This window comes from Cebus imitator, unplaced genomic scaffold (genome assembly GCF_001604975.1).
Source record: "Cebus imitator isolate Cc_AM_T3 unplaced genomic scaffold, Cebus_imitator-1.0 Scaffold68, whole genome shotgun sequence".
NCBI classification, from domain to species: Eukaryota; Metazoa; Chordata; class Mammalia; order Primates; family Cebidae; genus Cebus; species Cebus imitator.
Genome location: NW_016107383.1, coordinates 10492614 through 10514890, shown reverse-complemented (window position 1 = coordinate 10514890; position 22277 = coordinate 10492614). Strand labels below are relative to the sequence as shown.

The 22277-nt window shown below is 43.9% G+C and overlaps 3 protein-coding genes across 10 annotated transcripts in view; 2 read left to right on the top strand and 1 right to left on the bottom strand.

Moving 5' to 3' along the window:
- The window catches only part of MTSS1 (MTSS I-BAR domain containing 1), a 186845-nt gene extending 179972 nt beyond the window's left edge, over positions 1-6873 (top strand). For 4 of the 8 annotated variants that reach the window (XM_037739339.1, XM_017530752.2, XM_037739338.1 and 1 more), the window contains 3 exons: positions 1598-1771; positions 2094-2256; positions 3977-6792. In XM_037739339.1, coding sequence (XP_037595267.1) covers positions 1598-1771; positions 2094-2256; positions 3977-4677 — 1038 coding nt within the window. In that variant the 3' untranslated portion in view covers positions 4678-6792. Of the gene's footprint in view, positions 1-135; positions 331-1597; positions 1772-2093; positions 2257-3976 lie in introns of all 8 variants that reach the window. The other 4 variants (XM_037739335.1, XM_037739336.1, XM_017530751.2 and 1 more) reach the window with 2 other exon arrangements.
- Positions 6874-7674: 801 nt separating this feature from the next.
- On the bottom strand, positions 7675-19038 carry NDUFB9 (NADH:ubiquinone oxidoreductase subunit B9). Its single transcript, XM_017530762.2, has 4 exons — positions 18793-19038; positions 14776-14968; positions 10556-10669; positions 7675-7919 (listed from the first exon to the last, which is right to left on the bottom strand). The coding sequence occupies exons 1-4, from the start codon at positions 18909-18911 to the stop codon at positions 7788-7790; spliced, it is 558 nt and encodes a 185-aa protein (XP_017386251.1). The 5' UTR covers positions 18912-19038; the 3' UTR covers positions 7675-7787.
- TATDN1 (TatD DNase domain containing 1) overlaps positions 18994-22277 on the top strand; it is a 51942-nt gene continuing 48658 nt past the window's right edge. Inside the window, exon 1 of the mRNA XM_017530756.2 lies at positions 18994-19073. Coding sequence (XP_017386245.1) covers positions 19052-19073 — 22 coding nt within the window. The 5' untranslated portion in view covers positions 18994-19051. The remainder of the gene's footprint in view (positions 19074-22277) is intronic.

The window sequence follows — 22277 nt, the reverse complement described above, 5'->3', positions numbered from 1 at the left end:
GCCCTGATGTTTGTTTTATTTATACATTTTCTGGTTTCCCCTCCCTTGAATGTCAATGCCATTTTGTATCTCCGCATTCATCCTGTTATATTAATTTTTTTTTTCCTTTTTCCCCCCTTTTTTGTTTGTTTCCAGTTGTCTAACGGGTTTTCTCACTATAGTTTATCAAGTGAGTCCCACGTGGGGCCCACGGGTGCAGGCCTTTTCCCTCATTGCCTGCCTGCCTCCCGCCTGCTCCCTCGGGTCACCTCTGTCCACCTTCCAGACTACGCTCATTATTACACCATTGGGCCCGGCATGTTCCCGTCATCTCAGATCCCTAGCTGGAAGGTTTGTGTCTCTCCCCGTCCTCCTCTCCTTCTGTCATTGCCTCTGTACTCACCCCTCTTCTGTTCCACCCCCTCACCCGACTCTCCCCTCACCCCCTTCCTTTCACACTCTGCCTTCTTCCCCATAATGCCTCTCCCTCAGGAAACTCCCATTGCGGGAGAACCAGAAAGCAGCCAGCCGCTCTAAGACAGCAATTTCCATGGGTAGCTGGGGCTGAGGATCTTCCTTCAGGGGATTTTGGTCAGTCCCTGATAGACGGCAGCGCAGTGTGCACTGCAGAGCGGCGGTTCCAAGTCGAAAGGCCCAGTTTTGCATCAAGTTGTAATCTGTGGGTTGATCCCCTCCTGGGGGCCACCTGAGGGTGTCAGCATGATCAGAGAGCTTCTAGGGGGTCCGGGGGGGACTGTCCTTCTGGCCATGTTTCCCATTTTCCCTAATGAGTTCCCTGCTGGACTGTGGTAACAGAACCATAACCCAAAGCAGGTTTGGGATGATTATATTGAACTTAAAAGTACACGCAGACTTTAGTTTTAGTCTTGAGTGTTCAAACATGTTTGCTTTAATATAAAGACAAAGTTTGAAAATGATCCCCCAGCAAGTCTGATGAATGCTCCTCCAGGAGGATAATCTGCTCTCTTTTGGGAGGAGGACCCTAAGTAGGCCCCTCAGCTGCCAGCATTTTGAGCAGGTTTTGACTTCAGCCTTCACAGGCTGTCTGGACGTCTCAAGACTCCTCGGAATCTTTCTCCTGCCCCTGGGAGCTTTCCTTTCCTTCTGAGGGCTTGAGAGGGCAGGGAGCCTGCTGTGCCCTTTGGGGCTGGTTTCCTGGGAATGCAGGGAGAGGGGCTGACATTACTCTAGTGCTCGCTGATGGCCGCTCCCCTAACGGGAAGCCATCCAGATTGTTAAGGAGCGATCATCCCTTCAGACAGGAGAAGCAGGATGTGCTGTCCCCTGGCGGGGCCCTTAGCTTACATGGGTCACCTGTTAGGTGGCTGCTGGGTCTCCTGCTGCCCCCTGGTGGGTGAGAGTTTTTAATCATTGGGCAGAGATGAGGAAAAGGGAGGTACACAGGGGACCCCCAAAGGGTTTTCCATTGCTTGCCCTTTAGAGCCTGGAGAGGGCATGCGGAGGGCCTGTGGCTTGTCCCAGCCAGAATTCCCCTTAAGGGACCCAGGTGCCTTTTCTGGGGAGCTGTCTGTGGGGTCCCTGCAGCCCTCCAGTGGAGGCAGAGGCCCTGGCTCCTGACTGCACTTGTTCTGCATAGGACTGGGCTAAGCCAGGGCCCTACGACCAGCCTCTGGTGAACACCCTACAGCGCCGCAAAGAGAAGCGAGAGCCGGACCCCAACGGGGGAGGACCCACCACCTCGAGCGGCCCACCTGCAGCAGCTGAGGAGGCTCAGAGACCGCGGAGCATGACTGTGTCGGCTGCCACCAGGGTGACGCTCTTGTTCTCGATAGTTGGTTGGGGCCACCTCCGCTTGGCTGGGGGCCATATTCTGGCCAGCAACTGGGGGCTGAGGCAGCCTTGCAGCTGGAGGGACCTGGGCTCCATTCCCTGACTTACTGTTCTAAGGCAAAGTCCCTGGGAAAAAGCCTTGTGTGGGAATCAGAGGCAGAACTTTCTAGGGTCTGAGTGGGACCCAAGCAATTCAATAGCCCTCTGGGCCCACAGACATGGAGTGCTCCTGGGGGCAGAACAGGAGTGACATTGAGCACCCCCCCTCAAAGCAACATGTATATCTCTCCTCCATGCTGCAGCCTGGTGAGGAGATGGAGGCTTGTGAGGAGCTGGCCCTGGCCCTGTCTCGGGGCCTGCAGCTGGACACCCAGAGGAGCAGCCGGGACTCGCTTCAGTGCTCCAGCGGCTACAGCACCCAGACGACCACCCCGTGCTGCTCTGAGGACACCATCCCTTCCCAAGGTATGGGGCAGCCTGGGGTGTGCAGTTGGGCTTTCTGAGCAGCCCCAGGTGTGGAGATAGAAAACTGGAGGTCCATTTTACCCACAACCTCACCATTGGCTAACACGTATCAGCACTGTTTCCGTCACCTGGGAATGCCTTGGGGAGCTCACCTGTAGTTGTCAGGTAGCTGCCATATAAGAAAGGGATCTGGACTTTCACAGCCTTTGGCGTTTTTCAGCATCATACTCAGCAGTCTCCAATTTGAATGGAGACGTGCTGTAATAAGAACAGCTTCAGGCCAGGGGCTGTGGTTCATGCCTATAATCCCAGCACTTTTGGATGTCGCAGTGAGCAGATTGCTTGAGCTGCAGAAGTTCAAGACCAGCCTGGGAAACATGGTGAAACTCTTGTTTTTACAAAAAATGTAAAAATTAGCCAGGTGTGGTGGCAAACACCTGTGGTCCCAGCTATTCTGGAGGCTGAGGTGGGAGGATTGCTTGAGCCTTCGAGGTTGAGGCTGTGATGATCCATGATTGCACCACTGCACTCCAGCCTGGGCAACAAAATGAGACCCTGTCTCAAAGGAAAAGCTTCATTTTTGTTTTAGCACTTTGCACTACACACTTTATGGTTATTTTCCCATTTAATCTTTACAGCCACTTACGGGGTAGGTATTTTTATCCCTGTTGTACAGAAGTGGAAATTAAGGCTCAGTAACTCACTCATATTCACACAACCAATAAGTAACAGAACTGGAGTTGGAACCTAAGTGTGTTAGAGTGTAATGCCCAAGCTCTTAACATATTTCAGCCAAATCCTCTATCGAAGCCTTCTCCCTCATCTCCATGTCCACTGCATACAAAGAAAGATGAAAATCCAACAGCTGGAACATCTATGATAATTGACCAAAAGCTATGCATTTCATTAGTCAAAACCTCTAAGACTGAGTCTCATTGGAGGGTGATTTTATTTCCCAAGGGACATTTGGCAGGATTTGTAGACAATTCTGGTTGTCACAACTGGAGGGGTACTATTGGCATCTAGTGGGCACAGGCCAAGGATACCACTTAAACATCCTGTAAAAAACCACAGCACGGCCCCTCCCCACCATGTCCTCCGCAACAAAGAACTATCTGGCCCAAATGATCAGTAGCATGACGGTTCAGAGTCAGTGCTGTGAGCTGTTTAATCTGTAAGCTCCCACATGATCCTGAGATTGGTCTTACGAGGAAGCGAGCACATGACACTGATGGAAACCGTCTCTGTCCCTTGTCGTCAGGGACTCACAGTCAGTAGCTTTGTTCTTTGTCTAGCCCTCGCCTCACCAGTTAATTATCAGGGAGATGTTATAGCCTAGACTAGTCTATTTGAGGTTTGATCTTCATGTTGAATTCTGGACTGGAGAATTTGTCTTCTTTCATCCCCCTTGTTCCTCCCAGAGATGCTTGGAGGTAGCTTCGCCGCAGCCTAGCAGCTTTATCTTCTTCCCCATTGACAGTATTTGAGTGACAACCATGCCCAGCACTGTTCTAGGTACTCAGGATACATCAGTGAACAAAGCTCCCTACCAGGGAGTTCTTAGTTGGTGAAGCTTTCTGAAGATGGTAGAGAAACTTGGGGAAGCTTGGGATGAGATTGTGTGTATGCCCTGCCTTGCGTGCCTTTTGTCCTCCCAGCACAGAATAATCAAAAAGCAAAGCTGCTGTCTTGAATATGTCTAATCAAATCCTATAATCAGTTTCAGATTATGATTATTTCTCTGTAAGTGGTGACCAGGAGGCAGATCAGCAGGAGTTCGACAAGTCCTCCACCATTCCAAGAAACAGCGACATCAGCCAGTCTTACCGACGGATGTTCCAAGCCAAGCGTCCAGCCTCAACTGCTGGCCTCCCCACCACCCTGGGACCTGCTATGGTCACTCCAGGGGTTGCAACTATCCGACGGACCCCTTCCACCAAGCCTTCTGTCCGCCGGGGGACCATCGGAGCTGGTCCCATCCCCATCAAGACACCTGTGATCCCTGTCAAGACCCCAACTGTCCCAGACCTCCCAGGAGTGTTGCCAGCCCCTCCAGATGGGCCAGAAGAGCAGGGGGAGCACAGCCCCGAGTCGCCATCTGTGGGTGAAGGCCCCCAAGGCGTCACCAGCATGCCCTCCTCAATGTGGAGTGGCCAAGCTTCCATCAACCCTCCACTTCCAGGCCCGAAGCCCAGTATCCCTGAGGAGCACAGACAGGCAATTCCAGAAAGTGAAGCAGAAGACCAGGAACGGGATCCCCCAAGTGCCACTGTCTCCCCAGGCCAGATTCCAGAGAGTGACCCCGCAGACCTGAGCCCAAGGGATACTCCACAAGGAGAAGACATGCTGAACGCCATCCGAAGGGGCGTGAAACTGAAGAAGACCACGACAAATGATCGCTCAGCCCCTCGCCTCTCTTAGGCTCACAAGAAATGCTGCCAGTGGGGAATGAACTGTTTAACTAATGAAACCTAATTTGTCTTGATCCATTCCAATCTATAATAAAACAAAAGATTTTGTAGGCAACTCAGAACATAGCTCTTTTGAAAGTACTCGACACCTTTAGATAAGAATTAAAACCAACATACGTAACTGACATAATCTTGATCTTTTAATTTGTAAATATTGACAATTTTCTTTCTGCACATTTTAATCTTAGTTTCCCTTTTGATTTTTCTGAAGGTGCCAAATTCCATTTAACTTTTTTACAAGTCTTTGTAAAATTTTAAATGCATAAGGGGGGGTTGGGGCAGGGGAACCACGAAGTAGTTCATTTTAGAAAAGGATTTACTATACTTCACTCTTCTTTTTTTTTCCCCCCACAAGCTTTTGTAGATGCATTGTAGTAGTCTAGCTTAGAAGCAAATGCAACTTATTTTAATGTACAAACTAAATGGGTAAGAGGTAAAAATCCTCATTTAAATATACAATGTTCTGGATGAAAAGAGCAGGAGTAACAATTGGTGAGCAATATTCAGAGTGAAGTAACTGGAAATGGTAGACTGTTGGGATTGGGGGGAGGGCCATGGGAGGGGCACACTGTCAACATAGCCGATCCTGTTACATTTAAGAGTAGCCTTGTAGGTTGAATTTCTTCTAGTAGCTTCATGGTAAATGCATTTGAATAAGCCATACTGGATTGCAGTGTTTGGTTCTGTAGGGTGTTTAAGGACTTCCTTTCTTCCACGATTCCTCTTGACTGCACACAGCACCCACCTCCAGTCCCATGCATGCTGCCACTGGGTAGTTGTAGAATCCCCTACTTGAGTTTCTCTTTGATTGTACTCACCTCCATGGAATCCAAATACATCCAAAAAAAGTAAGGCAGTTTAAAAAATGTGAAAACATTTAAAAATGATAGCAGGGAATTCTTAAGATTATAGTAAATGCCTTTTACTTAACTGTGCCCAGCAGGCTGGGTGCTTTAAAAAGCCCAAATATTTTGAAAAAAACTTTAAAACGGCTCTGACAAGGGTAGCCAGCTTGGAGTTTAGCAACTTGCCAATGTGTTTACCAATCTGGGGGCTTGTTTTCCTTCTTTTAAATAAATGGCAGTTAATTGGCTTCACAGTAAACATTGAAGAGAGGAGGATTTGTTTATTGTAATTGGGAATCTGACCACTATACTGTCCTTTTTTTGTATTCTGGGTAATGTTTTTTGGAAAGGATTTGTCTTTTACTTTTTTAAGTGGAAGTTAAATTTGTTATAATGCCCATCCCCTAATGCCAACAGATATTTGTAGATTTAAAGGGATCACGTTTGAAGACAATAGTGTTTAAGAAAGCAAGCAAGTTCCTTAGCAGTCAGGTCAGTTAAAAGGGCACATTTCTGACTGAACCTCTCAAGGAAGAGGAGCTTGGTGGGTCTCATACACCCTGCAGATTTCTGTTGGCTCTAATCCTCAATTACCTAATCTTACGCTTTAACACATAACGCACTGGATGTGAGAGTAATGTACCTGTATGGTCATTGTTCTATATATTAACATTGAACACTGTTGCGATTGCTCAAGGACATTTTATGTTATGGCTTTAAAGCAAAGGCATGATTATTAGAAACTAAGCTTTTTTCTTTGAAAAACAAGCTCCTTCTACAGAATATAAGCAACAGTAGTGCCTGTGGTTTAGCCCACCAATCTTGATGACTAAAAGTAGCTGATGCATTGTGCATATGATGCTTGAGATGGTTTTTGCAAAAGCAGAAATCGCTGCAAGGTAATCACAATAGATAAAAGTGGTATTTTAAACCTTTGAAATAAATGGATGTAACTGTACCTTGGTACAGCTTTTCACTTGTTTAGTTTTTAAACGTTAGTATAATCTGAATAAATAAAATGTTGCCAAATTCAATGTAGAAAGAATGTGACAACACACCTTGGGTAGTTCTGCTTGTGTTTTTGCATATTGTAAAAGCCGTGTCACAGCTAAAAATAAAGAAATCGTTTCTAACTGTAAATTATTGTGGTTTAGTTGCTAGTTTGTACTGAGAGTTGACCTCTCCCTGTGCAGTTTTTTGTTCTAAACTTGTATAAATAACAATCGTGTAATGTGTCTCCCTTCTACATTGTAACAGTTGCTTCAGCCTATGTTATAAATAAAGAACCACTAGTTAAAAAAGTCCTGGATTTCAAGTCTTGTTACAATTCAGTCTAAGGTCTTAGTCAAATGTTAGAAGAAGGACTGAGACTCAAATTGAGCTTACACAGAAAAGTGACAAAATGTTTTTGTGATGGTTATAAGACCACTAGTTTCTGGAAATTATTTGAAAACAGTCCTATCTAATGAGGTATCAAAAACTAAAAGCAGCTGTTTTAGGTTGACCAAACTGCTTTATCTTTAAAAAACAAAGCTTTTGAAACATTTAAGGAGTTCTGTTACACCCTTACCTTTGAGTCTGCAAACAATCCAAGCTACCTTAGCAGAAGCAAAGCTGGAAAACTGGTTCTAAAATAAGTGCCACAAGAAGTTTCATCCCAGATTGGACCCCCCAACCCCAACCATCAAACCTCTACCCCTGAGAGAACTCCACAAATTCTCTGCCTGTTTGTTGACTATGTACTACTTAGGGAGAGTTGTTCTTCTAATAACTAAAATTCCATTAGTGAAATCTTTAGAAAACCAAAAAGGTTACTTTTAAGTCCTAAGTATTTCTGTTCTTGGCTTTGTTTATTCCTTCTAATCCCCATAGCTAATTAGGCCGTTGACTAAGAGGAGTTTTTTCACCTCAATCCTGAATAAATGTTGTGTCTGGTTCTGCCTCAGTTTTTCCTTACTGGTAACATGTGCTGTCATCAGTGATTTATTGCAGAGGGTAACACAGCTGACTGACTACGTCCCGTCATGCACAACTAATAAAACAATGAGTGGTACAGTCACTTGGCATCATGGTAATTCTTAAAAGAACATCAGTCATACCAGACCATTTCACTGATTTTTTTATTAGGGCAAGTGTATGTTCTGTAACGTATTTCACTTGCAAGCATGAAAGATTTTTTATTAGGGCAAGTGTATGTTCTGTAATGTATTTCTCTCTACACCGGCCGCTCCCGGGGTCTGGTCACAATATGCCACCACAGTGGGGGCAAATCACCTTCCTTTCGAGCAGGAGGCAAAGCTTCAGTCAGAGGACCACCAGGTGGCGTTTCCTCCTCCAGCTGCTTAATCTAGAAGGAGGCAAGGAAGGAATAATTACCGAAGGAATCTAATTGACTATAAAAATCTGCTGCAGTGAAGGGTCAGCTTTATTTCTATGGTGTGTAACTGACATTACACACTATCTGATCTCAACAATGAAAAGTGTTTTTTACATAAACCTGCTTTATTTTCATACCCACACTTTGAGAAAAGTCTCCTTGTTTTCCCATTCTTTTAAATAGCAAAGCCTACCCTTCCTATTCTTTCCCCCACCTTTTCATCACCTCCTTATATAGCTGGACCTCCTCTTATTCTGTAGACAAAAACATGACAACTACCATTCCAGTGCTTCTTGTCACAGTCCTCTACCCACTGACGAGAAAAACATTTATTTTTGTGTCTCAGTTTAGTGTTCTCCAAAAGTACCACGCATTAAGAAACCTCAGTTCATAATATGTTGGGGATGTTAATTGTAAGCCCTCTTCCTAGCAACCAAGGACAAAAAACTCGAAATCACATGTAAAAATATGCCCAGTTCTGCCCATTATTGACCTACTACCTCTGGTTCTAGTTATAGCCAAGATAAATGAGGCTAACCCATTCTGGAGTGTGGCTGCCCTGGGCCTCCAGACACGTGCTGCTTCATGATGTTGAAGTGATGGAATATGTAAAGGAGGAATTGTTTTAGAAGTTATCCCAGTGATCAACTGCAGAATGAACCTGCAGCGGCTCACCATGAATATGCTTCAAGCTTCTAAACGCTGAGACATTTCTGACAAAACGTTGCCCTCTTTGGCCACAGTGCCCTTCCCCCTGCTCCCCCTCAGACAAACACTGTCAAAGGTCAAAGGCCAATATCCTGGGTGTCATCACCAGAACCAGCACAACTTCCAAAATCATGACTTCAAACATCCCATTATCCAACCATGCTCTCCCTTTCCCACTCATTTGTTTAAATGCCTCTGTGAAAGACTCAATTCACAGATCCTCCCAACTTGGCCTTCCCTCTCTGCATCTGCCTCCCCTGGCTCGATTTTTATTTTTGTAAATCCAGCTTAGATTCCATCATGACAAAAGCTCCTTTTCAAATAACCTCAAGTCCCTTGTCACTCTCTCTGAGCAACAGACAAACCGAACCATCTACCCTCAAGCCTGCACCCATACAGCTTAGTATTGCTAAAGAGAGAAAAGATACTAAAGCAAATCGGAGTCAAAACTCACTAATTATTCCCAACCTCAAATGGACCTTCACCACCTGGCCATCCTACTCTCCGGCAAGCTCTTCCTCACTCTATGAATGACTATCACACCTTGTCTACGTTCTCCAAATATGCTGCCCCCACTTGTTGGCTTTTCCTCTTATTTCATTAAAAAAATGAAGCTATCACAGAAGTCTGACATCTTCAAAACTTCTAACCCAAATGTATTTATATACAATCTTTCGCCCAATTATAATGGACAAAGAATCCTTTCTCCTTTTCTTTTTTCTCTATACTATCTCCTAAGGATTCCATACATCTCTCCACGGCTTTTAAAACTGAAAACTTCCAAGTTTCTGTTTCTGGGCCAAATCTCTCCTTGGAGTTCAAGATTTCCACACCTCAAGTTGCCTTCTGACATGTGCACTTGATGTCTCACAGGATTCTCAAACTGCACAAAACTTCCAAAACGAATTCTTGATTGCTGCTCTGACACCCGTGCCCCCTTCCCCACCTTCCCTATCTCAGTAAACATTACCACCAACTCCAGATGTTAAAGCCTAAAACCCAGAAACCATTCTCTCTCTCTTTTTTTTTTTTTTTTTTGAGATGCAGTCTTGCTCTGTTGCCCAGGCTGGAGTGCAGTGGCACAGTATCAGCTCACTGCAACCTCTACCTCCTGGGTTCAAGCAATTCTCCTGCTTCAGCCTCCCAAGTAGCTGGGATTACAGGTGCACGCCACCACGCCAGGGTAATTTTTTGTATTTTTAGTAGAGACGGAGTTTCACCATGTTGGTCAGGCTGGTCATGAACTCCTGACCTCAAGTGATCCACCCACCTTGGCCTCCCAAAGTGCTGGGACTACAGGCGTGAGCCACCGCACCCTGTCCCGGACGCCGTTCTTGATTCCTCCCTGTCCCTCGCCCGCCCCCAACATCCAGTCAGTCATCACATCCCTCCAAATGATGTCCTGAGTCGATTTCCTTCCATGTCCACTTCATCTACCCTAGTGCTGGTCATGACAACCTTTTGACTACACTTCTGCAATAATCCGAGTAGGGTCTCTCTGCCTCTCCTCTTCCCCTCTCCAATGTATTCTTCACACTACAGCAAGATTGAGCTTTTAAAAACAGAACTGACTATCCTAACATGACTGAAAAATGCCTAAGACTCTAGTGGAAAGGAAGGTTAAGGGACAGTATAGCAAGAAGGCAAGAAAGTTGGGCAAAGGACTAAAGAGAAGATCTGAAGCAAAATCAAAGACAAAGCTAAAAAGACCAAGGTATGCACTTTAACCTATTTGGAAGGTGGTTATGTTACATTGATACACTTAGAAACTAACGTATATCTGAGAAGCAAGGGCCCAGAATAACTGTCATGGCAGGAATCTGGACCTCTGCATGTGGGGAGCAAAACCTGATTCCATCTATGTAGCTAAGCAATAACGAAGTTCAAGTAAGACGCACCTCTCGTTCCCAGCTTTCTCTCCGCAGTTTCTTCCACTTTTCTCTCTTGGCAAAGTAATCAGGATACATTGCCTTCTCAGAAGGATGCCAGACATCCAAGCAGTTTTCCAGAACCTGTCAGGAGAGGAAATCATGGTATCAATCCACAGGACACATTTATGTATCACTGACAAGGCTTGCTCAGGAGACGTAAGACAAAGATCGAGGCACATTTTTATAACCACTCCAACTACCAGACTGTTTCTGACTCTAAGCAAGGAACAGCAGAGGATAAGCAGGAACCGAAGATAAAAGAAAATGCCTTAGAGTCAAAGACAGTGCTGAAAAATAGCACCATCGTCAGTCCAAGGAGAGATTCCTCTCCTACTTGCCTTCTCTAAATATGCAGGGTAGTCTTATCTTACTTGGGACTCTTAGTAAATCTCAGAAATATTAAGCACCAATCCAAGTTGGTTAACTTTAAAATGAACTTTGTTACAGCAAAAAGTATACTGTATGACCTTAAATTTGAATGTAGAAAGAAAAGTCTTAATGACATCTCAGAGAGAGAAAACTTGACACCTAAAATCCAGTACAGGCACAGCTTACAGATACTATGGGTTTGGTTCCAGACTACTGCAATATAGCAAATATCACAATAAGGCAAGTCAGATTGTTTCAGTTTCCCAGTGCATACAAAAATTATATTTATACCATACTATAGTCTATTAAGTGTCCAATAGCATTATGATGTCTATTGAGATGGAGTCCTTAGTAGACTATAGTATAGTGGAGATTTTGTGAACATTGATGAAATGACGAAAAGGACTTTGAATAGTTCAACTTAGTTGATTAAGCAGCAGCAGGGTTTGAGAGGATTGACTCCAATTTTTAAAGAAGTTTTTCTGTGAGTAAAATGCTATCAAATGGTATCACATACTATAGAAATATTTCGTGAAAGGAAGAGTCAATTGATGTGGCAAACCTCACATAATATACATTAAAAATGTACAAAATGGGGCCGGGTGCGGTGGCTCACGCCTGTAATCCCAGCACTTTGGAAGGCTGAGGTGGGTGGATCACGAGGTCAGGAGATCGAGACCATCCTGGCCAACATGGTGAAACCCCGTCTCTACTAAAATAAAAAAAAAATTTAAAAAAATGTACAAAATGTACAAAATTTTAAAATATATCATGGGTTGGGTGAGGTGGCTCCCACCTTTCGTCTCAGCCCTTCGAAGGCCGAGGTAGGGAGATTCTATGAGGGGGGGCGGTTTGAGACCAGCCTGGACAACAAAGCAAGGCTCATCTCTACAAAAAAATAAAACAAATTAGCTAGATGTGGTGGTGTGCACCTGTATTCCTAGCTACTTGGTTGGCTAGGACAGGAGGACTGCTTCAGCCCAGGGGGTCCAGGCTATAGTGAGCTATGATCATGGCATTCACTCCACCCTGGGCAACAGAGGGAGACCCTATCTCCAAAACAAAAACAAAACAAATACGTTATTGATTAAAAACTGCCAACAATCTTCTGAGCCTTCAGCAAATCAATCTTTTTACTGGTGGAGAGTATTGTACCAATGTTGATGGCTGCTGACTAATCAGGCTGATGGTTGCTAACGGTTGGAGTGGCTTTGGCAATTTCCTAAAATAACAATGAGGTTTGTCACATGAATTAACTCTTCCTTTCACCAAACATTGTTCTAGTATATGATGCCATTTGATAGCATTTTACCCACAGAAGAACTTTTTGCAAAACCGGAGTCAATCCTCTCAAACCCTGCTGCTGCTTAATCAACTAAGTTGAACTATTCAAAGTCCTTTTTATCATTTCATCAATGTTCACAAAATCTTCACCAGGAGATTCCATCTCAAGAAATCACTTTCTTTATTCATCCCTAAGCAGGAACTCTGGCCAGGTGTAGTGGCTCACAGCTGTAATCCCAGCACTTTGGGAGGCTGAAGCAGGTGGATCACAAGGTCCAGAGATCGAGACCACCCTGGCCAACATGGTAAAATCCCATGCCTACTAAATATACAGAAATTAGCTGGGCATGGTGGCACATGCCTGTAGTCTCAGTTACTAGGGAGGCTGAGGCAGGAGAATCGTTTGAACCCAGGAGGCAGAGGTTACAGTAAGCCAAGATTATGCTACTGCACTTCAGCCTGGCGATAGAGTGAGACTCCATCTCAAAAAAAGAAAAAAAAAAAAAAAGCAATTCTTCAAACTCCTCATCTGTTCAAGATTTATCATGAGATTGCAGCAATTCAGTCACATATTTGGGATCAACTTCTATTCTGGCTCTCTTGCTATTTCCATAGCATCTGCAGTTACTTCCTCCACTGAGGTCTTGAGCCCTTCAAAGTCATGCACAAGGGTTGGAATTAACTTCTTCCAACCCCGTTAAAGCTGATATTTTGATCTCCTCCCATGAATCATAAATATCCTTAGTGGCATTTAGAATGGTGAATTCTCTCCGGAAAATTTTACTTTGCCCAGATCCATCAAAGGAATCACTATCTATGGCAACTATAACTTTGAAATCACTCCTTGATCTTGAGCCCTTCAAAGTCATGCACAAGGGTTGGAATCAACTTCTTCCAACCTCCGTTAAAACTGATATTTTGATCTCCTCCCATTAATCATAAATATCCTTAGTGGCATTTAGAATGGTGAATTCTTTCCAGAAAATTTTACTTTGCCCAGATTCATCAGAGGAATCGCTATTTATGGCAACTATAACTTTACAAAATATATTTCTTAAATAGTAAGACTTTCAAGTTGAAATTACTCCTTGATCCATGGGATGCAGAATGAATGTTGTGGTAGCAGACATGGTAGCAGGTCTCAACAGTGGGCTTAAAATATTCAGTAAACCATGCTGTATACAGAGGTGCTGTAATTCAGGCTTTGTTATTCCATTTCTAGGGCACAGGCAGAGTAGGTTTAGCATAATTCTTAAGGGCTCTAGGATTTTCAGAATGGCAAATGAACAATGGCTTCAACTTAAATGCACCAGCTGCATGAGCCCCTAACAAGAGAGTCGGCCTGTCCTTGAACTTTTAAAGCCACACATTGTCTTCTAAGTATGAAAGTTCTAGATGGTATCTTTTTCCAATAAAAGGCTACTCATCTCCACTGAAAACCCGTTGTTGAGTATAGCCACCTTCATCAACTGTCTTAGCTAGATTTTGTGCAATACGTTGCTACAGCTTTTCCACCAGCACTTGCTGCTTCAGCTTGCACATCTGTGTTATAGAGATGGCTTCTTTCCTTAAACCTCATGGACTAATCTCTACTAGCTTCCAACTTTTTTTCCGCAGCTTCCTCATCTCTCTCAGCCTTCATAGATATGAAGAGTTAAAGACTTGCTCTGGATTAGGCTTTGGCTTAAGAGAATGTTGTGGCTGATCTTTTGTCCCAACCACTAAAACTTTCTCCATATCAGCAATAAGACTGTTTCATTTATCATTTGTGTGTTCACTGGAGTAGCACTTTTAATTTCCTTTGCATTCACAACTTGGCTAACTAGCGCAAGAGGCCTAGCTTTCTGCCTACCTTGGCTTTCAACATGCCTTCCTCACTAAGCTTATCCATTTCTAGCTTTTGATTTAAAGTAAGAGATGCGCAACAGATTTAAAGTGAGAGACATGTAACTCTTCCTTTCACTTCAACACTTAGAGGCTACGGCATGGTGGTTAATTATCCTAATTTCAGTGTTGCTGTGTCTTAGGGAATAGGAAGCCCTGAGGAGAGGGATAGAGGCAGAGGAACTATTGGTTAATTAAACAGTCAGCACACACACAACATTTATCGATGAAGTCTGCTGTCTTATACGGACATGGTTTATGATGCTGCAAAACAATTACAATAATAACATCAAAGGTGACTGATGACAGTTCACCACAACAGATTCAGTAATAATAAGTCTGAAATACTCCAAGAATTGCCAAACTGGGAAACAGGGACATGAAGTGAGCACATGCTGTTGGAAAAATGGGAGCCCACAGACTTGCTCAGCATGGGGTTGCCACAAACCTTCAACCTGTAAAAATATAATATCTGCAAAGCACAATAAAACAAAATGGAATAAAATGAGGTAGGCCTGTATCTGACAACTGTCAGGAAAGAAGTCTCCCAGCTACCCCTCAAAGGGCAAGTGATTTAATAAGGCTGAGGTCTGGGACTGGAGAAACAAAGTCTGATCTCTCAGAAGGCAGCCATCATAACTGTCACCTACCTTGTAACCCTCGTATCTCTCATATGAGGTACCCCCAGGAGAGTCAGGGAAGATGTATGGCTGTGGATGCTGACGGTACCAGAATTCTTCCTCAGCCTCCTTCAGCAGCAGGGTGGCCTTCATCATATCCTTTTCATTCTTATGTTCTTCAAACCGGGCTCTCATCAAACAAGCGAAGTATCGGTACTTGTCCCTTAAACCAAAATGATTTTGAGGATTAGAAATGTCACCTACTGACATGGTCAGTGTTGCTATCTGACAGGAGGCTGCACTCCTGATACCTTCTGGATGAACAGTGAACCTCCCCCAACTCTGCCAATGGAGCAGCTGTTTCAAGTCCACCAAACAGCAGCAGCAAAAAAACACTGTATTAAATATATAGCCTAACCGTTTTCCCCCCTTACATCCAATGATGGAAAGAGGATTTAAACAAACAAAAAAGAATTCGCAAAACAGAAAAGCTACATAACCTCTGTAGGATCATTCAGTATTCATCGAATGACAACTTCGTCCATTTCCTTCTATCTTGTGCTAGTCACTATGCCAAATTCTGGAGACAGTAAGATGAACAAGAAAGGTGTTACCTGGCAGACACTGTATTGCTTGGCTCATACAGAGCTGAGTTTGTATCCTGACTCTGACACTGGCTGCATAACCTTAGGCAAGATAAGGTCAAGTTCTAAAGAAAGTGGGCAAAGATCAGTTAGGAGGTTTTGACAATAATCTAGGACAAAGATGACAATGGCCTGAAAGCAGGGAGCTGTGATGGTGACAGGAGACAGGAGAGACACTGAGACACATTTAGACTTCCAAGTTATGAGAACAGGCTCTCCAATCAGACTGTATGGAGAGCTCTGCCACTGCTACCTGTGTAATCTGGGGTAAGTTAATGTCTTCTGGCCAGGCGTAGTGGCTCACACCTATAATCCCAGCAACTTTAGGAGGCCCAAGTGGGTGGATCACCTGAGGTCAGGAGTTTGAGACCAGCCTGGCCAACATGGTGAAACACTATCTCTACTAAAAATACAAAAATTAGCCAGGCGTGGTGGTGGGCGCCTGTAATCCCAGCTACTCAGGAGGCTGAGGCAGGAGAATTGCTTGAACCTGGGAGGCAGAGGTTGCAGTGAGCCAAGATTGCGCCATTGCACTCCAGCCAGGCAACAAGAGTGAAAAATATATATATATACACACATACAAAAATTAGCTGGGTGTGGTGGTGCATGCCAGTAATCCCAGCTACTGGGGAGGCTGAGGCAGGACAATCGCTTATACCCAGGAGGTGGAGGTTGCAGTGAGCTGAGATCACACCATTGCATTCCAGCTGGGCAACAAGAGTAAAACTTCGTCTCAAAAAAAAAAAAAAAGAAAAAAGAAAAAAAAAGTCTTCTAGACCACAGGCTCCTCCTCTATAAAACAGTGATAGTAACAAGATGTATATCTTAAGGTTGTCATAAAGATTCAATAAGATAAACACATAAACACACTTCAAAAAGTGCCTGGCACATCCCAAGTGCTCAATAATGTTAGTTACTAATATCATACTGGAAAGAGAATTTGCCAAAACCAGCGTCCAGTTATATATGGTGTATGGGTATGTGTGTTATTGGCAAAGGAGTAGGGAGTAAATACTTGAGAACAATTCCAATAATTAAAGCTGGATAGGCTGGGTGCAGTGGCTCACGCCTGTAATCCCAGCACTTTGGGAGGCCAAGGCAAGCGGATCATGAGATCAAGAGGTTGAGGCCATCCTGGCCAACATGATGAAACCCCATCTCTATACTAAAAACACAAAAATTAGCTGGGCCTGGTGGCGTACACCTGTAGTCCCAGCTACTTGGGAGGCTGAGGCAGGAGAATTGCTTGAACCTGGGAGGCAGAGGTTGCAGTGAGCCGAGATCACACCACTGCACTCCAGCCTGGCGCCTGGCGACAAAGCAAGACTCTGTCTCAAAAAAAAAAAAAAGCTGGATAACTATATTACGAATGATACCATTAGCAGAGGCAGGGAATTTAGGAAAACAGAATGGGGAGTGATAAGAAAACAAGTCTGATATCAAAGAATTTAGCTAAATTGAGTTTCAGAGAACAGTTGGTGATCTTTTAAAATTTTTATTATTATTATTTTTTGAGACAGAGTTTCACTCTTGTTGCCCAGGCTGGAGTACAATGATGTGATATTGGCTCACTGCAACCTTCACCTCCCAGGTTCAAGCAATTCTTCTGCCTCTGCCTCCTGAGTAGCGGGGATTACAGGCACCCGCCACCACGCCTGGCTAACTTTTGTATTTTTAGTACAGACAAGGTTTCACTATGTTGGCCAGGGTGATCTCAAACTCCTGACTTCAGGTGATCCAACCACCTCGGCCTCCTAAAGTGCTGGGATTACAGGTGTGAGCCACTGTGCCCGGCCAACAGTCTATGATCTAACAAACAATTCAAACTATAGCACTAGACACAAATGAGCCCAGGTGGTGACTCAAGTCCCAGCACTTAATGAGGCTGCCCAGAGTACATACAGCAATACAGTAAGCCTAAGATGAAACCACAGAGAACAGCACTATGAGGAAGAAATTAAGGTAAGGATTGAGAAAGAATGTCAGATCTAAAAAATGTTGAGCCATAGCTGTCATAGTAGCTAGTTTATATCATTTTCCTCTAGGACTATGGACTTTAGTATTCCCAGCTGTAGTTCAGTACTGCTTGAATTCTTTTTTTCATGTTCAACTTTTTTTGGCACATAATAATTGTACCTATTTATGGGGTACATGTGATATTTTAATACATATATAATGTATAATGATCAAATCAGGGTAATTAGGATATTCATCACTTTAAACATTTATTATTTGGGTTGGGATACCTGAATCCTTGATGGCTCAACTTCCTCCATCATCGAGTACTTTACATGTCCATTGATTAGTTTACATTTCCCCTACTAATCCATGACCTGCTGCAGCTCAAAAATGGATTTACTAACACTTATATATTTAGCATAGAGCATAGAATCTGAATTGCAAATTCTGTCAATAAATAAGGAAAACTCAAGGAAGAAACTAACAATCCCACCACACTGTACTTGGCCACCTTCCTGCCAAATCAAGATAAGCATGTCTGTGATTTTCTAATAGTCATATACATGTAATCTGGGCTTCGAGGATACTCTCTGCAATTCTTCCAGGCCTACTCCATTTTTCACACTTTAGAGATTTTTCCCAGAAGCCCTTCCTATGAAACTAGGTTTGGGGAGCCGTAAGAGTAGAGTGAAGGCCTAGCATTCACACATCTTGGGTTGACAGCCCACCATGCATTGAATTTCGGTTATCAAAATCCACACATTTTAACACTGTGTTCTAAGACTAGTCTCGGATGGACAGAGGAGGAAGGAGAATTATGTAAGAGGTGAAAAAAGATGTAAAGATAATGAAAAGGACTAGATGAAGCTAAAAAGAGAAAAGCTAATGGGGGGGGGTGGGAGAATGATGATGCTTTGGAGTCAGATCTAAATTTTAACCCTGGCTCAGACACTCACAAACTCTTATCACCTTGCACAAGTTACTAGCTGTGCTTATACCCTCATCTGTAAAATAAGCTTAAGATAATTCCTAACTCCTAGAGTTTTGCAGACTAAAGAAAATAATGCATATTTTATGACTGTTAATATTAGAAAGGAGAAGATCGTGAAGAAGGCAATTAATGAGTGCTGGACCCGTGACAATTACAGTTTTAGGCACATTCCTTCATTTCACTTAATGTTCCTGCGATCCTCTGCGCTGATCCTACGTCCGTTTTACTCATACTGAGGCCCAGACCGGATAACCAACTCTACAAGGTCTCGCGGCTACGAATGGCGAAGCCTAGATTCAAACCCGGGTCTACGAGAGGATTCTCTGGGGCTAGAGGCCGCCTTCCAATTCCGTTTCGAAGCCCTTGAACCTCCCGGTACCTGGGGGGCCTCTCCACTTCCATGGGACCCCACCCAAGGTCACCTCCCCTGAGCCCTGGGTCCCCATCCCTCACCTGTGGACACACCACGACTCGAGGTGGCGCAGCGCCCGCTTATAAAGCCGCAACACCTTCTGCTGATGGGTCAGGTAGGCCACTGGCGCGGAGAACGCCGCAGGCACGGAGAACGCCATGGCTTCGCCGACCTTCAGCGGCCGCGGAGGTAGCCGGGAAACCGGATACCTGCGGCTGGTGACGGAACGGTGCCGGCCGGAAGGGCGGAGCTGCAGACGGTCACTTCCGCTTTCGCCGGCTGGGTGCCCCGGACGCAGTCATGAGTCGCTTCAAGTTTATCGGTAAGCGGCGCGTTTTCCCCGTCCTTGTGTCCTTCTGACTGGTCCCTGGTGTCGGTCATCAAGGTCACAGGGCCCAGGACTTGCGCCCTCCTGCTTTGTAAGGGTTGAAAGGGCCGCTCAAAGGAAGAGGGTGCGGGGAGGTTTCTGGGTGCTGGTAATGTTCCGATTCTTGATCTAGGTCCTGTATTTATTTGTGAAAAATGACCGTACAGTTATGAATTTTTGTGCTCTTTTCAACGTGTGTGATGTATTCGATTTTTTAAAAAGAGAGAAAACTCCAAAAATGCAATCATGTTCCCATTCAGCCCACTTGCCCCTCCATGTCCTTCCGCTCTGCCTTGGCAGAGAGGATGACCGCTTCTAGCACCAATTCACTCTACTATTCATTCATTCATATCAGTTACCGAGCGCCTCAAGTGGGCCTGGGACTGGCCTAGGAACACACGGCACAAAGCTCTCAGTTCTACTGGCATCACATCTGGTGGAGAAACTAGAGAACACAAGTAGGGGGTGAAAAACAAATTCTGTTACTTGGCAAGTACAATGATCCAGTCAGCATCAGTAGAACAAGAGGGAGAATGCTGCAGGGATTTAAATGGAAATGATCCTCGTCTTTGTGGGGTTTCCAGTTACTTGAAGATGGGAAGTGACAATGATCACATCTCTGCTTTAGCAAGGTAATCCTGATAGCTTAATTATGTAGGTTTGGTGGAAAATAGGGAGAGGTAAGGAAGCATTTCAAGAAACTAAACTGTGGTAATGGAAAAGAGAAGAAATGTGTGCAGCATTTAGCAGCTGAGTGTTGACAGCAGGTAGTAGAGAGTGAACTGTGACTCAGGGTTTGGAAAAAATACTTAAATATGAAATGGAAGCATGATTAGTTTGGCGGTGAGGAGAGGTACCCAGGTCCATTTTGATTTGGTTAAGTTTGGGATAATCATAGGACATTCAGGGAGAGATATCTGGGCAATTGGAAATGTGGTCTGGTAATCATAAGAGAGATTAGGATTACAAATTTAGATCTGAAAGTTATTTTAAGCAGTATTTTTTTTTTCCAAAGACGTTGTGCTAAATACTGTGGAACTGTAAAATCTGGTGGTGCAGTTTTCAGACTGGAGATGTAAGACCTCTGTACCATACAGTCAAAAGCAAATGCAGGGGAGAATGTGTTAAGTGCCAGGGAAAAGGTTTTGAAATTGCTGCGGGAAAGCCGAGGGTAGGGGTTTAGGAAGGGGTCCTCAAATAAGACATTGTACTGTCTTAGCCTTTCCATCCTAATCGTTGGTATAATTGATGAGGGAGATGGAATAAAGAGCCATGAAGTATTGCACAAAGAAAGGCCACATACGTTTTTTAAAGTGTGTTTATGCTATACAACCAAATCCCTGCCTCAAGTTAATGTCTTAAATCCATCCTCCATGTAGACTCCATTTTGGTGTATCTAAAATACAAATCAGCTAAATGTTTCTTTTGCTTCACATCTTTCATTTACTATCTTCAGGACAGTCTAAGTGCTTTAACACCACACAAAGCCCTTCTGTTGTCCAGTCCTGCCCACTTCTCTAGCCTCATCCCTGGGCTGCTCTATCAACACTTGTGCATGCTGTTTATTATTTCTGACGAGGTTTTAGAGTGGCAGTTTGGGGCCAAAATACTCCCTCTGTTTCTGTCTGCCTACTTATTTCTTAAATCGTTATAACTCTACTCTTTACCACATTATTTATAATTAAATATTTATGTATCTGTCTTTCCCACTAGACCAAACTCTTAAGGCAGATCTGGTATTTATATTTTTTTTCTTAGAGGCTTAGTACAATGACTGTTTGGGGAAGTGTGAATGAATGGCTTTAGTGCTTTGGTGATAAGAAAATTAGGAAAGGGATTAGCATCCGATAAAATAAGCAAGAAAAGGCTTCTTAAAGAAGGTGACTTTATTGGAATAAATAATTGGAATAAATTTTTTTCCGCATGGCCTCCTGTAGCCTAAAGTAACCATGTTAAAAGTTTAAAGTAGGCCGGGCACGGCGGCTCAAGCCTGTAATCCCAGCACTTTGGGAGGCCGAGGCAGGTGGATCACGAGGTCAAGAGATCGAGACCATCCTGGTCAACATGGTGAAAACCCGTCTCTACTAAAAACACAAAAAATTAGCTGGGCATGGTGGTGCGTGCCTGTAATCCCAGCTACTCAGGAGGCTGAGGCAGGAGAATTGCCTGAACCCAGGAGGCGGAGGTTGCGGTGAGCCGAGATCGCGGCATTGCACTCCAGCCTGGGTAACATGAGTGAAACTCCGTCTCAAAAAAAAAAAAAGTTTAAAGTATATATTTCCCTACTTTTTTAATAGATTCATAAAAATACAACGTATCAAGGGTTTTTTTTTCATTTTTAAAATAGAAATGAGATCATTTTATGCATTCTGTCCTTGGTATATGACTTATTTAATCTTTCAGTCGATGTCATTTAAAAAATTCTGCCCATGAATCACTATACTAATTTCTTAACCTAATAATGAGTTCCGAACAATACTTTGAAAAACACTGTATTAAACCCATGGAAGATTGGTCCACGAACAAGCTTCACATGGGACAATTGCATGAAAAATTAAACCAGTATTGTAAAAGTAACCTCAGATTTTGGTTTAGGACAGCTGGCCATTGTAATCTTTTTTTTTTCCCACTAGTTTTTTTTTTCTAATATATATATATTTTATTATAATCTTTCTACATTTCTCTCTTTTCTGATTGCATAACAGGTGGCTGCCCTTTAGAACTATACCCAAACAGTGGGGGTTTTTGTTTGTTTTTGAGACAGGGTCTTGCCCTGTCACATAGGCTGGAGTGCAGTGGCTTATAGATCATGGCTCCAGCGTTGACCTCCTGGGCTCAAGTGATCTTCCTGTTTCAGCTTCCCAAGTAGCTGAGACTAGAGGTGCTGACCACCACAGCAAGCTAATCTTTCTTTTATAGAGGCAGTGTCTTGCTATGCTGCTCAGGCTGGTCTTGAATTGCTGGCCTTAAGCAGTCCTTCCACCTCTGCCTCTCAAAGTGCTGGGATTACACGTGGAGCCACCAGCCAGCATGAGAATTTTTTTAGCCAAACTTATACTCTCTTTTCTTCCTCCACAAGTGGAATTTTGTATGCTGTTCCCTGGGTGTTATTTGCAAACTCTTCCACTCTCAAAAATACTTCTACCTGCAACCTATTAT